Source organism: Melospiza melodia, chromosome 10, assembly GCF_035770615.1.
Source record: "Melospiza melodia melodia isolate bMelMel2 chromosome 10, bMelMel2.pri, whole genome shotgun sequence".
NCBI lineage: Eukaryota > Metazoa > Chordata > Aves > Passeriformes > Passerellidae > Melospiza > Melospiza melodia.
The window spans coordinates 30,833,597-30,848,387 of NC_086203.1; the positions used below are offsets into that span (position 1 = coordinate 30,833,597).

A 14,791-nucleotide genomic window follows, 5' to 3' on the forward strand; every position below is an offset into this window, starting at 1 on the left:
TGACCCGAGTGAACCAAAGCATGAAAAGGGACATTACAAAATAGCTGCACCACAGTTATATAATAAAGTGTCCAGTTTCACAACAGCAGCAGCCAAAGTTCAGCCAGCTGAGGAGACACTCAGTGCCAGCGAGGAGCTCCTGGCATCCTCCTGTCTGCTGAAATGCCAATATCAGGCTGTGTTTTCCCTTTCCTTGCCAGGCAGGATGAGGCAGCTGCATGGACACAGCCCTTCAGAGAGGCCACAGCACGGGGAGCTGCCCAGCACTGGGGCTTGGCTGCACATCAAACCAGCTCCAGCAGCTGAGGAGCTGGGATGCGCTCACACTGCTCTCCTGCTGCCTCTAATGACACCACAAATCTCTCCGTGGAATCTTCCTGGCTAGGAAATACTTATTACAGCTTGAAGATGTGTTTAAACTAAGTATAGACAACCCCCTCCTCCCTCCCCTAAACCAAACCAAAACAACACTGAGCAGTTTCTCCCAGATTTCCTCAAATAACTCCAGGAAGTTTTGTGCATGTGGGCAGGGAAAACAACATTCCACCAGGCTGGGTGATGAGAGAAGCCCTCAGCACAGAAAGGTCCTCTAATTCCAGTCAATGGGACAACCTACAGACTTTGACAGTTTAATCTAGATTATTAGAAGTTAGACTTCAAGCAAAGCCTGAAGCAAGGAGTCTAGAGGGTGACAGTCCCACCCAGTAACCATGGTGTGTCTGAGTTGGTGCCAGGGCACCTGGGACAGCCCCATCCTCAGAGGCTGACTGAGCACCCTGCTCCCACCCCATGGGCACCAGGGAGGTGCCAGTATGATGCCAGTGACCACAAGGCTGGACCTCAGTGGAGGCCCACGGCCACCAGGAACCCTCATCTGGGCTGGAGCCCAGTCCCTGTGCCCTGCCCACCAACACTGATGGTCATCACTGCTCCCAAACATCTCACTGGGCTCAATTCACAACAGAGCTGTGACAGACGAGCACGGCCCAGACACAGCCCAAAGATGTCTGGGGACCTCCTCGCTCTCTTCAGCTCCTTGACAGGGGGGTGCAGCCAAGTAGGGGCCAGGGGACAGGGAACAGGACAAGAGAAAACAGCCTCAAGTTGTACCAGGGAAGTTTAGGTTAAATATTTGGAAAAAATTTTTTCTCCATTCCTGGAGGAATTTAAAGGCTGTGTGAATGTGGCACTTGGGGACATGGTGGCCTTGGCAGTGCTGGGGGAAGGGTTGGACTCCATGGTCCCAGAGAGCTTTTCCAACCCAAACCATCCTGTGATTCTAATGTGAGTTATTGCAGTCAGGGTCTCCAAACAGGCCCTGGAGCCCACAGCCTGCAGGGTCACACACACCCTGCAGCCATCCCTGCTGCCAGGGTCAGGCCCCGAGCCAAGGCTTCCCAAGGGGAGGACAGCACAGCACAGGACAGGACAGGCTGGTGGCAGCAGCTGTGGCCAGCCTGAGCTCCAGCTCTGCCTCTGCCCCGGATTTCCTGTAGCATGCAGGGCAGGGCCACAGAGCTGTAATTTCCAAACCCAATTTTAGACTCTGAAATAGAGCAACACAAACTGGCTCAGTTGCTGCTCCATGAGCTACAGCAGGTGGGGAGCACTGTTAGAGAGCCAATTGCTTGCAGACACTAACCCAACACCTGGCCCCTGCTGCAAAGGGGCTGCAGCATCAGTGGAGGCTCCCAGCATCCAAGAGGGCAGCGAGCATGAGTGAGGGTGCTGCAGCCTCCTCCAAGCTGAAGGACTTGCCTCTCCTCCAAGCCTGCTGCCTTCCCTTTCTCCAATGGAGAAATTATATTCATGTACTGACAGGGGACACCACCCAAACATCATTCCAGTTCCTGGGACCATCCACAAAACCTGAACTACAATTTAGGTGCTTCCTTTAGGCCTCGCATTCCTCCTAAAACCCACAGCTGCTCACTGAGACAGCAATGGCTTCAAGTTAGCAATTTATTAAAATTCCTGCCATGCTGACAAAGTCTGGGGCAGCAGCAGCATGGATGACTGGCAATGGACATCCAAGACAAAGACAAGAGCTCCCATCCAGACACTGCTTCTTCATCCAACCTCCATCCAGGACAAAGCAGCACGGGCTGTAATTAAATTCACTGTCACAGCACATAATTAAATCCCATACTGGGGGATAAGCCAGCACCCTTATTTTGGACATAGCAATGCTCTGTCTCAAGCATGTAATTTCCTGTGTCCCATACCTGGAAGAAGCATCATACTTCCTTCCCTCTGCACAGCAGAAGGTCAGAGTGGAGCAAACACTGGCCTGGCAATGGGTGCCTCACCCTGGGTTTGAGTGTGCCAGGACACCTGGGTGGAGAGGGACAAACTGCCTGTTCAGTGACAGGAGAGCACTGGGTGGAGAGGGACAAACTGCCTGTTCAGTGACAGGACACTGGGTGGAGAGGGACAAACTGCCCGTTCAGTGACAGGAGGACACCGGGTGGAGAGGGACAAACTGCCCGTTCAGTGACAGGAGGACACTGGGTGGAGAGGGACAAACTGCCCGTTCAGTGACAGGACACCTGAGTGGAGAGGGACAAACTGCCTGTTCAGTGACAGGAGAGCACTGGGTGGAGAGGGACAAACTGCCTGTTCAGTGACAGGACACTGGGATGGAGAGGGACAAACTGCCCGTTCAGTGACAGGAGAGCACTGGGGTGGAGCAGCTCAGCACCCACATCTCTCCAGGCAGATTACCACGTGCTGAGCAATTGCTCCTTGGTTATGCTCACCCTGTAGCCCTGAGCCCTCCCCACCCTTCCTAGGGACTGTTCACATTTACATAATGAGTGCAGGAAACACAAAACCTCCCGGCTCCCCATGTCCCTGCAGCGTGTCACAGGCCATTAATAAACTCTAGATGGGAAGAATTAAAAGTGACATTTCTGGAAAAAAATGCTACTCTAATTTACCATCAAAGAGCAATCTCCAGCACACCCAGCAGATGAACCACAACTGCTTTAACCCTTCTGCAGCCAGGTTATCTGCCAGCAGCCTTGCACAGCCTGGCCCCCCTTGGAGGGCTTTACCCACCACACTCAAAGCCAGACTGGACACCAGAACACTTGGAACACTCAATGCACGTCCTTGTTTGCAAGCTGGCTGAATTTGTCCTGTGTTTCCAAACGAGACACATCATCCCCAGACATGGACAGGGAAAGCAGAAACACAGTTTAAATATAAATCTCAAAAACCAGTTCAGAGCAAAATGCAAATGGGAGGAACACTTTGAGACAGAACTGGACTAATCAACATCTACCAAGCATCTCCATTTCTGGAGGGCAGGAGAACAGGAAAAGGGATGATATCTCACATCAAATCAGCCAACACAAACCTGACCTTGCAGTTTAATTTCTAGGTCAGATCTATAAACTAGAGGAAACTGGCCATAAAAATATCACATGAAATTTATTCTTCAGTCAGGCTGAAATTTCAAGATAAGCCCTGATTATGAGCCTTCTCTTGCTGGAGAGGCAGGTGCCCTGTGGCTCACCCTGCTCCCTCACTACAGTCCCCTGATGAAAACAAGGCCACAGAGCCTACCCGCTGCTGGGACTCTTGGTGCTCTTACCACACTCCTCACCTTCAATGAACAGCTCTGGTCCACCTGACTGTGTGATTCTCAGAAGTCTCTGATGCTCCTTTTTAATTTGGTTATCATTAATAATTCTGTATCATCAGCAGATTTTGTCATCTTACTGTTCAGGCTTTTTCCAAATAATTTATTGTGAACTGCACTGGAACTCTCCTTCCCTTTTTTCCTGCCTTTTAACTAATCATTAATCCAGAAAACAACCCCTCTCTACTCTTCAACAGCTTTTCAAGAATTTCAGCTAAGGCCCTTTTCCAGTGAAGGCCCTACACCCTGCTAATGACAATCTCTGCCTCCTGGAAATAGCTCCACTGAATTTCTGAGGCATGACTCTTGCCCCAGGAAGCACAGTGACTCCTTGTACTGCCCCATAGCTGTCATCCTGCTCCTGAGCAAGGTTCCACCCAACACGCCTGCTCTGACCTGCTCCCTGAAGCCCTCCAAAGAGTCTTGGAAAGAAGTCAGCCTGTTTCCACCTCTCCCTTCTCTGGCACTGACACTGTGAGCACCAGGTCACACCTCACACTCCAGACGTGACAGGTCTAGATCTCAGTTTCCTTCAAACTCCAGGATAAATACTCCCTGGAACGACTTTAGCGATAGTCCCTTGCAAGGTTTGCTCTGCAACACTGATAACAATTCTATTTTAGACTAAACACCAGGATGGAGGCTCATGAAGCAAGGCTGCCCAGTCACCTTTTTGAAGAGCCTGATGACATCCTCGCTGATCTGGGACAGCCGGACGATGACATTGTTCATGAAGATGTCGTTCAGCGTGGCGTGGTCTCGGCTCTCCCGACGCGTCTGCGTCAGAACCAGGTACCAGCAGTTCACAGGGGACAGCAGGTGCTGATCTTTCCTAGAGCATCGTGGAAAAGTAAAATCAAAAATGCCAGGTGAACACGTCAAAAAGGCACCCGTTTTCAAATGAACGCTGTGGGCACATCACCTCCCTCCCCTGCACACAGCCACTGAGATCTGGGGCATGATCTCCTCTTCCAGCTGTACCAGCCCTGCCACACAGGGATGTCCAGTGCCACACAAGCACCTGTGCCACGCCAGGCCCCCAGCCAGCCCCTTCCCAAACTGTGCTCTGGCAGATGGCTCACGAGAAGAGACATCCCTGGAAAGGGAGAGAGTTTTGCTCGTTCTTTCCCCTCGCCGTACAAATACAGCTGTCACTGCTGCAGAATGGCCCCTTGCCCCCCAGTACACTGTGCTGGCCTTAGTGCACTGAAAAGTGCTCACAAGAGGGTTCTGCATCCAGCGTTACCTCAGAGTGTCTGTGCACAACATGAACACACCCAGGTATGCTGCGGGGGACAGCGTGGACCCTGCAGAGCCCTGTGCATGCCCACACAGACAGAACAACGGCCTGCAGACAGCAGGACGAGCCCTGGCCCTGCAGGCACCACGATGGCCAGAGGCAGGGCTGGGCACAGCCCGCTGCACACGGCTGCCCGGGGACAAAGGGAATGCCGAGAGTCACAGCCTCATCACAACAATGACACACGTGAGCAGCTGGGGAAGGGCTGCAGATGGGCCTGCTAGGGGCAGGTACACAGCAGGCTGGAAGACAGAAATGTATCAAGGGAATCGATGGACATGGAATGGACAGTGAGGACTCAGCAGGGGAGAGCACTGAAATCAAGCTGACCCAATTAACACCACCAACACCAGCACTTGTGCCCAAGTCCTTTAGAACCGTGGAGAACCACTTGTCACCTGTGGACACTGCACAGCAGCAGCTTCTAGAACTGCAAGCAATGCTAAGTCCCAGTACTGCTCTGAGCTAATGGGTGAGGCCAGACACCCCCTGAGCCTCTGTGGGCCCCACCTCTGAACCAGAGCTCCTTCAATTCCTTGGTGCACAGCACAGCACCCAGCACCACACAAGCAACACACAACAGCCAGATGCCAAAAGGACAGAGACGATCGGAACAGCAACTCATCAGCAGCAGAGCTTGGCATAAGACAGCAGTAAAGCCTCACACCAGAGAGACCAAGTAAACAGATTAAACGGGATTTAGTAATATGGAATAAATAGGATTTAGCAATGTAACAGCAAAAATCACTGCTCTTGCAGCTGAAACAGGAAAAAAATCACCAGGGGTTAGAGGAAGAAACAGACTATGAAGAGCCTGGGGCTGGTGAGGAGAAGGGCAGCGATCAGGCAAAGCCCAGGCTCTGTGAAAGGCACTGAACAGCAGCTGCAGCCTTTGGCCACTGAACTGAAGGACATGAGTTTCATCTGGAACAAAGGGCACAGTTCCAGCTGAGAGACTTTCACAGACACCGCTGGCAGAAACAGAGACGGGGACAAACACTGTGGCCCAGGAGGCAAAGGTGGAGAGCTCGGGCTCAGGTGCTGCAAGGAGAGCAGCCAGGAGCAGCACCCGGCTCCACACTGCCAGTGCTGCCACACGGTCCCAGGGCACAGACTGTGCTGGGCACGGGGCACACAGCCTGCCGGGCACGGGGCACACAGCCTGCCGGGCACAGCTCTGCTGGGCACGGGGCACACAGCCTGCCGGGCACAGGGCACACACCCTGCTGGGCACAGACTGTGCTGGGCACGGGGCACACATCCTGCTGGGCACGGGGCACACAGCCTGCTGGGCACGGGGCACACAGCCTGTCGGGCACAGGGCACACATCCTGCTGGGCATAGTCCCTACATCCTGCTGGGCACAGCTCATGCTGAGCACACAGCCTGCTGGGCACAGGGCACACAGCCTGCCGGGCACAGGGCACACAGCCTGCTGGGCACAGGGCACACAGCCTGCCGGGCACAGCTCATGCTGGGCACAGGGCACACATCCTGCTGGGCACGGGGCACACAGCCTGTCGGGCACAGCTCATGCTGGGCACAGGGCACACACCCTGCCGGGCACAGCTCCTGCACTGCCCGTGCTGCCCAGTGAGACCCCGCGCCCCCAACACCACCAGGAGAGCCGGCTGTGGCAGGGGACACAACAAGGCACAGCAGCTGCCAAGCCCAGCACGAGCACCAAGCGCGGCCCCACAGAGCCCAGCCGGGCCCCTCTGGCCTGGCACACACGGCGAGCAGGGACCAGCCCCCAGGTGCGAGGGGCAGCGGCCTCCACAGGGCCTTGAGGTCACCAGCCAGCAGAATGGCACAAGCCAGTATCCCCACCACAGAGCAGTCACCTCCAAAATGAAATTCTGAGTCAAGGTTGTTTTTCTTTCTATTTTTTTCAGATATTTTCTGGTTTAGCCAAGCTCACAAGTGTGGTTAAACTGAAAAGAAGCTGCTTTTGAAAACACATATTTACATATTCATGGATTTCACAATTGCATCACTGGTTTGATTCTCACACAATCCCAGGACTCAGTTCATATTTCCTACTTCAAAGCTTTGTTTCACAATATTTCCACTAAGGATCTGCCTCCCTCCAACACCATACGGCTAAGCACAGAAAAAGCACACACTTTATTGCAAATAAAGTGCAGTAAACTCCATTTCCAGAAACTGCTTCCAACCCTGAGCCTGCCAGCGAGCTTGCATGAAACACACAGCACCTGGACAGCTGATGACTGGGCTACACACAAAAACCAGGGCTATAGACCAGGCCCACCACTATTTGCACAATCAAATCAGTGGAATTCATGACCCTTCAAAAAATCAAGGGGTTTGACTCCTTCCCAGTCCCTATTTTATTGTATTGCTCAGGAAGTGCAATTCACGCAGCACAGGTCAGTGATGCTGTGGTGGAAGTCTTGGGCAGACAAATGTCCAAATGTTCCTTCTGTGAGCCCCACAGGGACGAGACAGACAAGGTCCCGGCTGATGTGACTTCACTCCGCTTTAGGACCGCGATGCCACAGAGCACCCCCAGTGCCCACAGCAGCCCTGCCCCTGCAACAGCCACTCACTTGAACTGGTGCTCCCTGGAGCTGCGGATCTTGGAGGAGAAGCGCTCGGCCAGCTTCTCCAGGCTGCGCGAGTACTCCAGCTCGATCTCGGCCTTCCTGCGGAAGAACTCCTGCAGGTCCTGCAGCAGCTGCAGCCGCGACTCCGACTGCTGCTCCAGGCATTTGAACTGCTCCACCAGCTGCGTTCGGATCTCTGCAGGCACAGCACAGGACAGGAACAAGACATCAGCTACAGACACTGGCCAGGAGGGTTCTCCTCCCTTGTCCCAGAGCGAACAGCACAGCTCAGCTGGAGCTCCCTCCAGGCCCTGAATTCACCCAGGGCTCAATAAGGCCACGGGATCTGCTGCCCAAGAGAGAGCAGAACAGTGCCACCGACCAGCCTCACATTAAACCTTATTCTTTGTCAAAACAAACGGTCTTACCACACTGAGACCAACCCCAGAGCTCTCAATTGCCTTTTGAAACCAGGAAACCATATTTCTATCTGTCTGGTACTACCTGAAATCACACACTATTCTCATATAAACTAACATTTTATTTCTTGATAAATGTCCATGTGAATACCTTCAAGACAGCCGGCACTGACCTTAAGGAAGCTGGCACTGCCATGCACCCTTCTCTCACCCCATCCCCCTGCACTGCCAGTTTAACAACAAATCCAACCCAGCTTTGGCTCAAAGGCTTAAAAAGTCTTTCACACCCTCCAAATCCCGGCTCAGAAACACCAAAGGTTTCATCTGTTCCGTGTTTATTTGCTTTCCTCTGAGGACCTTCAGACACCAGGACAGAAACACACTGCAGCCTCTGTGACCTTTCCCCAGGTGGGCTCAGCAGCACTGGAGGTGCCTGTGGAGCGTGGGATGGGCTCCTCGGGCAGATGGTGTCACCTGAGGCAGCTGGTGCCTCCTGCAGCACCTGGGTCCCTGCTGCATCCTGCAGGAACAGCACTGCAGGAACAGCTGGGCTCCAGTGCTGGCCCCGCCTGGCACTGTCAGAACCCAGCTCCTCGGCTGCAGATCCCCCACACGGGGGATGCTGATCCCAGCAAGACAGGCAGGGAAGGGAGAGTTGCTCACAGGCACAGCCAGAGCCCTTGCCCTGTCTGCAAGAGAAGCCACACAGCACCTGTGGCACAGGATGTGATGGAAATATACCTCCCCAACTCCTCCCAACCCGGGCAGGGTTTCTGCAGCTCTGTGAAGCGCACCTGGCCAGGAGCCTGTGCAGGAGCTGCTCACTCTCCCTGGAGCACAGCTGAGCTCTGCATGAGGGCGTGTGCAGAACTGGAGGGAGAGGGAAAACGAGACTAGACCACAGGAAAATCTATTCAAAGTGAGAACAATTGGGCTGAGCTGACAGCAGGGGCAGCTGCACGGCAGAGGGATCAGAGGAGCTGGAATGGCAGGGGTCATGATGGAACGGGCCCACGCGCTGCCTCCCTGCTCCCAGAGCCCCCGGGCACAGGGGAGAGCAGCCCCAGCTCCCCAGCACCACTCACCCTGCCCTGCAGAAGGCAGGTGGGCACGGCTGAGGTGAGGCAGCTCCTGCACCTGCTCACCTTGAGACCCTCCACTCCTCCCCTCATGTGCCCAGACCAGCCATGGCACTTGTGGCCATTTCAGTCCACCTACAGAAACAGCCTCTTTAACGTTCCTAACAGCTGTACAAGCAACCCACCACACACAGGATGTCCTTTGCCTTCCCTAAGGTTTGTAAGATCTGTTTGTCTCACTTTGCTCACTTGACATTGGTGAGCAGCCAAGGGCCCCAGCAGAGGAGGATGGTGAGGCAGAGCAGGGATGCTCAGCACAGCTGCTGCCTCTGCCCAGACACGGCTTTCCCTGGCACTCTGGGCATCTGCTGCACACACACATACTGACACCAGCCCTCACTCACAGCCAGCTGCAGAACTCCAGAATGAAGGACAATTCCACTCCACTGAGAATGCTAGAGATACCTTCAAAAGTCAAATTCTCTGCTAAAAGAATGCGGGAATGGATGGTAAATTGCAAATGAGGTCTCACAACAACTTGTATCAGTGCCTCAGTCTTTATTCTCTCTGTTCCCAGTTTGCTGGAGCCCAGCTCTCTCTGTCCCTGGCACACTTTGACCTTTGTCAACAGAATTTCTTTGTTTTTCCTATGCCCACAATGTGTTGATTTGACACTTCTGTTTCCTTGCAGGAGTTCAGCCAGGTCAGTGCCAGCCCAGCATTCAGAGGCAAAGGACAGGCCCTGTGGGCACAGGGTGCTGCCAGCTGTGACCCTAAAGCCACCCAGTGACAAGCCATCACACAACAGTGGAGACGGGCACTGACCCCAGGGCTGCTGCTGCATGCTAAATGGGAAGGGCTGTGTAGAAAAAATGCAAAGCTGCTGGCATCACCACTGCAAAGACAGACATGGCAGCAGAGAGAAGGACACTGCTCAGTGCTCCAAGGGTCCCTGACGGTCACCACGCCAGGGGACAGCGCCAACAGCTCCTGCACTGCTTGCAGCCCTGCTGCATCCATCCTGTCCCTTGTGGGGGGATCCACAGGCCTGCAATTCCAACCTTCAACCAACTGCTCTCCACGGTAGATAATCTTCCCTTCAGCATCAAACCCCAAAACTTCACCTTTGGCTCTTCAGCTGGCATCAGCCACCATGGAAGCCAACCCCAGCAGAAGGACAGCAGGATACCCTGCAGAGCTCATGGACAGGCAACACAAGGGAAGTTCACAGGCAAACACGGTGAAAAGCAGGCAGTGGAAAATCCTGGGCAGTTAAGACTTGCAAAGGCCGGAGCCTAGACTGACACAGGGGAGCCAGGGGAGCCTGCAGGGCGGGCTGGGTGCTGCAGCAGCCCGCACAGCCTGCCCCGGCCCGCACAGCCCACAGCCTTCCCCAGCCCGCACAGCCCACAGCCTGCCCCAGTCCGCACAGCCCACAGCCTTCCCCGGCCCGCACAGCCCACAGCCTTCCCCAGCCCGCACAGCCTGCCCCAGTCCGCACAGCCCACAGCCTTCCCCAGCCCGCACAGCCCACAGCCTGCCCCAGCCCGCACAGCCCACAGCCTGCCCCGGCCCGCACAGCCCACACAGCCTGCCCCGGCCCGCACAGCCCACAGCCTTCCCCAGCCCGCACAGCCCACAGCCTGCCCCGGCCCGCACAGCCCACAGCCTGCCCCAGCAGCTGCGGACCGGAGCCCCCTCCTGCTCCTCCTGGAGATGGGTTTGGCACAGCACCCCCTCCGCAGCCCCGAGCCGCGCTCCGGCTGCTCAGACAGGGCCACACAAAGGCGGAGGTTTCTCTAGCAACGGGCTGGGACAGGGCAGCCGGAGCCGTGCCCCTCCCGAGCCGGCGGCAGCGGCACAAAGCCGGGTACGGAGCTCCGGCCACCCCCGGCACAAAGCCCGGCTCGGAGCTGGGGTGCTGCCCGCCCACCCCGGCACAAAGCCCGGCTCGGAGCTGAGGTGCTGCCCGCACACCCCGGCTGCTCCACCGCGCTGAATTATCCCAATCATCCATCCAGGAGAACAGCGTTGTCACGGATCCTCCCGCCGGGCAGCCTGAGACAGCCGCTCCTCTAACATATGCTTCACCCCACTGATTTGTGACAAGTGAGAAAATATGCTTGGCAACAAAAGCCTTATTTTCTCACAACTGGGATTAGACCCAATAGTTCATTGCAAATATAGCACAGCAAGCTGGACTCAGGGAGGATCCAATTCTTACATAAATACAACACACTAACAAGGCCATTTGACTCTCAATTGTTTTTATGTCCCCTTCAGAGAATCCTTGTCCTGCCTTCCCTAAAAGTCCAGCCCTCTCCATAACAGAAATACCTTGGGTGCATTTTCCAGCGCTTTGTCACCCCATGTGTGACCAGCACACGCGGTTTCTCCTGGAGAGCTCTCACACACAGAGCTGATGCAGCTCCTGGATCCACTGTGGAACCCCAGCCAGCGCTCCTTCCAGCAGAAGAGCCCCAGCTGCGGGCAGGGAAGCCAGCAGAGCCCCAGAGTGTGGGCTCTCGGTGCCATGCCCAGGAGCCAGGCCCAGTCCCAGGCTGGCAGGGGATTCTTCAGAGCCCACACGTGTCCCTGGCAGTGCTGGCACCTCGGGCACTGCCTGCCCTGCACGCAGCTCCGTGGCTAGCAGCAGCAGCAGAGGGATGCCGGGGATGGGCACTGCACCCTCCCGGCAGGGCTGCAGCCAGCAGAGGCTTTGCCAGGCCCCAGCAGTGACAGCGCTGGGCCCCGACAGCCACGGAGCTGCAGGCCCACGGCCTGGAGCATCCACAGACGATTGCCAGGGGTGCCTCCATCAGTACTGGGGAGCAGCCGGAGGGGACCTGCAGAGAAAGCAAACAGCCCAAAGCTGCCCAGGCCTCCCCTCTCCTTCCCTCTGTATGATTAGTAACATCACTGCCTACACAAAGACAAGAGATACGGCTCCTGGTAAAACAAAGAACAAGCCTTTTATCTGTAAGGAGTGCTCCCGCTTAAAAAAAAAAAAAAAAAAAAAAAAAAAAAGAGAAAGGAAAACACTTCTCTCCAGTATGAAAACAACTCCTGTGGCACTGGCATTTTTCAGTATTTTCATGTGTGTTTGTAATCCTCAGCCCATGCCGCAGCCCTTTGAGTGCACAGCCCCAGTTTTCCCTCACCCACATCACGACTCGCTGGGCTGTGAGGCAACAACTTCATCTGCAGCCACTGAGAAGGGAAGTGAAAGATAGCCTATCTTGAACCCAGGGACTTCTCTCCTGGGAAACCCCTGCCCTGGAGCAGCCGCTGTTTAATGCAAAGGGCAAAGGAAGATGAGAACAGCCCCTCAATGTCCAAGAACAAATTCCACAGCTGATAGGGTGACAATGAAGCTTTGAGATCATCAATAATAAACTTAGCAAGCACAAGAAGAAGGTGGCAAAGCTGTGCCACTGAGAGGCACAGCACCAGCAATCCTCACACTGCTCCCTTCCCTCTGCTGCCCTTGCACACGATGGTGGCCACTGCTGCTGCCAAGGCGGTGGCATTTGTCATTGACTGATACTCCACATCCACAGGAGCTACTGACAGCGGATTTCCCTTAAAAACCCTCTCTGAATGCAGATCTGAAAGCAGCCAGCCTGGCTGGTGAGGAGGCAGCAGGGAACAAGGAGTGTTTGGGGTGAAGAGAGCACCCAGTTCCTTCCACAGGCAGCACTGCCCGCATGACAGCCCGAGCTCCTGGGACACAGGAACCAAAAACCAACCAAAGGCATCCAAACAGTGGCTACTGTTAATTTCAGCTGAGCCTCAAGGCCAAACTTCCCACAGATCAAGAGTGAGAACAGATATAATGGTGTGCTGCAATTATGTCCAATTTAGAACAGAAACAGCACTTCAAACCACACATCATGTGTGCCAGATGGGAGGAGAGCTGGCCACAAGAGTGCCCAGACCAGGCACCAGTGCCAAGCACAGCTTCCCTAGCTCTGGAACAGCAGAGCAGCCGCCTCTCCAGGGTCTCTCATCTCCTGGACAATCCAGGGATGCACGGTCCTTCCTCTCTGACACTAAGGAGAAGGCAAACCTGCTTGCAGAGGAAATCCTCACTGGCATGGGAGCTGGTTTGTTTCACTCGGCACCACTCACAGAAATGAGCCAGACTGACCCAAAGGGGTTCTTTTCCCTGCCTCTCTCTGTGAAGAGAGGCACGAGCAGAGCTGGAGCCTGGCAGCAGGTACTGACCCAGGTCCTTGTCAAATGCAGGGCACAGGACCAGCACAGGCACAGCTGCACGCTGTGTCCCCTCCAGGGAGCACCCAAAGGTCCAGAGCCACCCCAGCGGTGCTTCACTCAATCCTTGTGCGCTTGGGCTCAAGGTTCATGTCAGCAGAGAGAGCTGTGCCAGCCCACCGGGCCTGGCAGGGACCCCCCAGCACGGGGACCCCAGCACAGGGACCCCCACAGGGACACTGCACAGGGACACCCCAGCACGGGGACCCCCACAGGGACACAGCATGGGGACCCCAGCACAGGGACCCCCACAGGGACACTGCACAGGGACACCCCAGCACGGGGACCCCAGCACAGGGACCCCCACAGGGACACTGCACAGGGACACCCCAGCACGAGGACACAGCACGGGGACCCCAGCACAGGGACCCCCCAGCACAGGGACCCCCCAGCACAGGGACCCCAGCACGGGGACACAGCACGGGGACCCCCACAGGGACACTGCACAGGGACTCCCACAGGGACCCCCCAGCACAGGGACCCCCAGCACAGGGACCCCCCAGCACGGGGACCCCCAGCACAGGGACCCCCACAGGGACACTGCACAGGGACACCCCAGCACGAGGACACAGCACGGGGACCCCAGCACAGGGACCCCCCAGCACAGGGACCCCAGCACAGGGACCCCAGCACGGGGACCCCCACAGGGACACTGCACAGGGACTCCCACAGGGACCCCCAGCACGGGGACCCCCACAGGGACACTGCACAGGGACTCCCACAGGGACCCCCAGCACGGGGACCCCCCAGCACGGGGACCCCAGCCCCAGTGAGAGGGCTGGCCTGGGCTGCAGCATCCTCCAGCTCCTTTTCCCACAGCCCCTGGCACCTCCTCGTTTCCCTGGGAACCGAGACTCGTCCACTTGTAATTCACAGCCTGAACCGGTCACATCTGCTGCCACTTTTGTCTGACTGCGAGCAGCACCGAGGGAGTAAATCTCATTTATTGTCCCTGCACCCTGCTGTCTGGCTATGTGGCCCTGCACTGATCATGCTGATCAATGGGAAGGAGAATTTACAGGACTGAAGTTGGAGCGAGATCCCAGAAATGCTCATTAAAAAAGACCTGGAGGAGGCTGGGGTTGGTTTTGTTGTTTGAATTTGGGTTCGTTTGTTTTGGGGTTTTTGGTGTTACATTAAAGAAGCCAAACTTTAAAGAGGTGCACCCCAAACCTCGAGCATTCCAAGATCCCTGGCAATCCCCTGCTTGCTGCCTGTGTCTTTGGGGACCCCCTTGTGCCCCACAGCCAGCCCTTTTGCACAAGCGAGCTCTGTCCCCAGGAGGAGAAGGGGGAAGGCAGAACAGCTGCCTTTGCTGAGTTTGTGCCTCCTCTGGTCCTGCCTGTCAGGAATACAAGGGATGCAAAAAAGCATTAAAGAGAAAGAACCAAACAGATCTCTTGTATTTGCTCATGATTTAAGAAGAGCAAAGGAAGCGTCACAAAAGCAGATGGTGGCTTTTTCCCCAGAGAAAACAGCTCTTGTGCCTGCCCTCCTGCCCAGAG

At 55.6% G+C, this 14,791-nt stretch overlaps 1 protein-coding gene across 4 annotated transcripts in view; it reads right to left on the reverse strand.

Moving 5' to 3' along the window:
- The window catches only part of SRGAP3 (SLIT-ROBO Rho GTPase activating protein 3), a 69,062-nt gene that overhangs the window by 32,242 nt on the left and 22,029 nt on the right, over nt 1-14,791 (reverse strand). For all 4 annotated transcript variants that reach the window (XM_063165067.1, XM_063165066.1, XM_063165068.1 and 1 more), the window contains exons 2-3: nt 7,517-7,709; nt 4,316-4,478 (exon numbers count right to left, since the gene is read on the reverse strand). In XM_063165067.1, the coding sequence (XP_063021137.1) occupies nt 4,316-4,478; nt 7,517-7,709 (356 nt within the window). The remainder of the gene's footprint in view (nt 1-4,315; nt 4,479-7,516; nt 7,710-14,791) is intronic.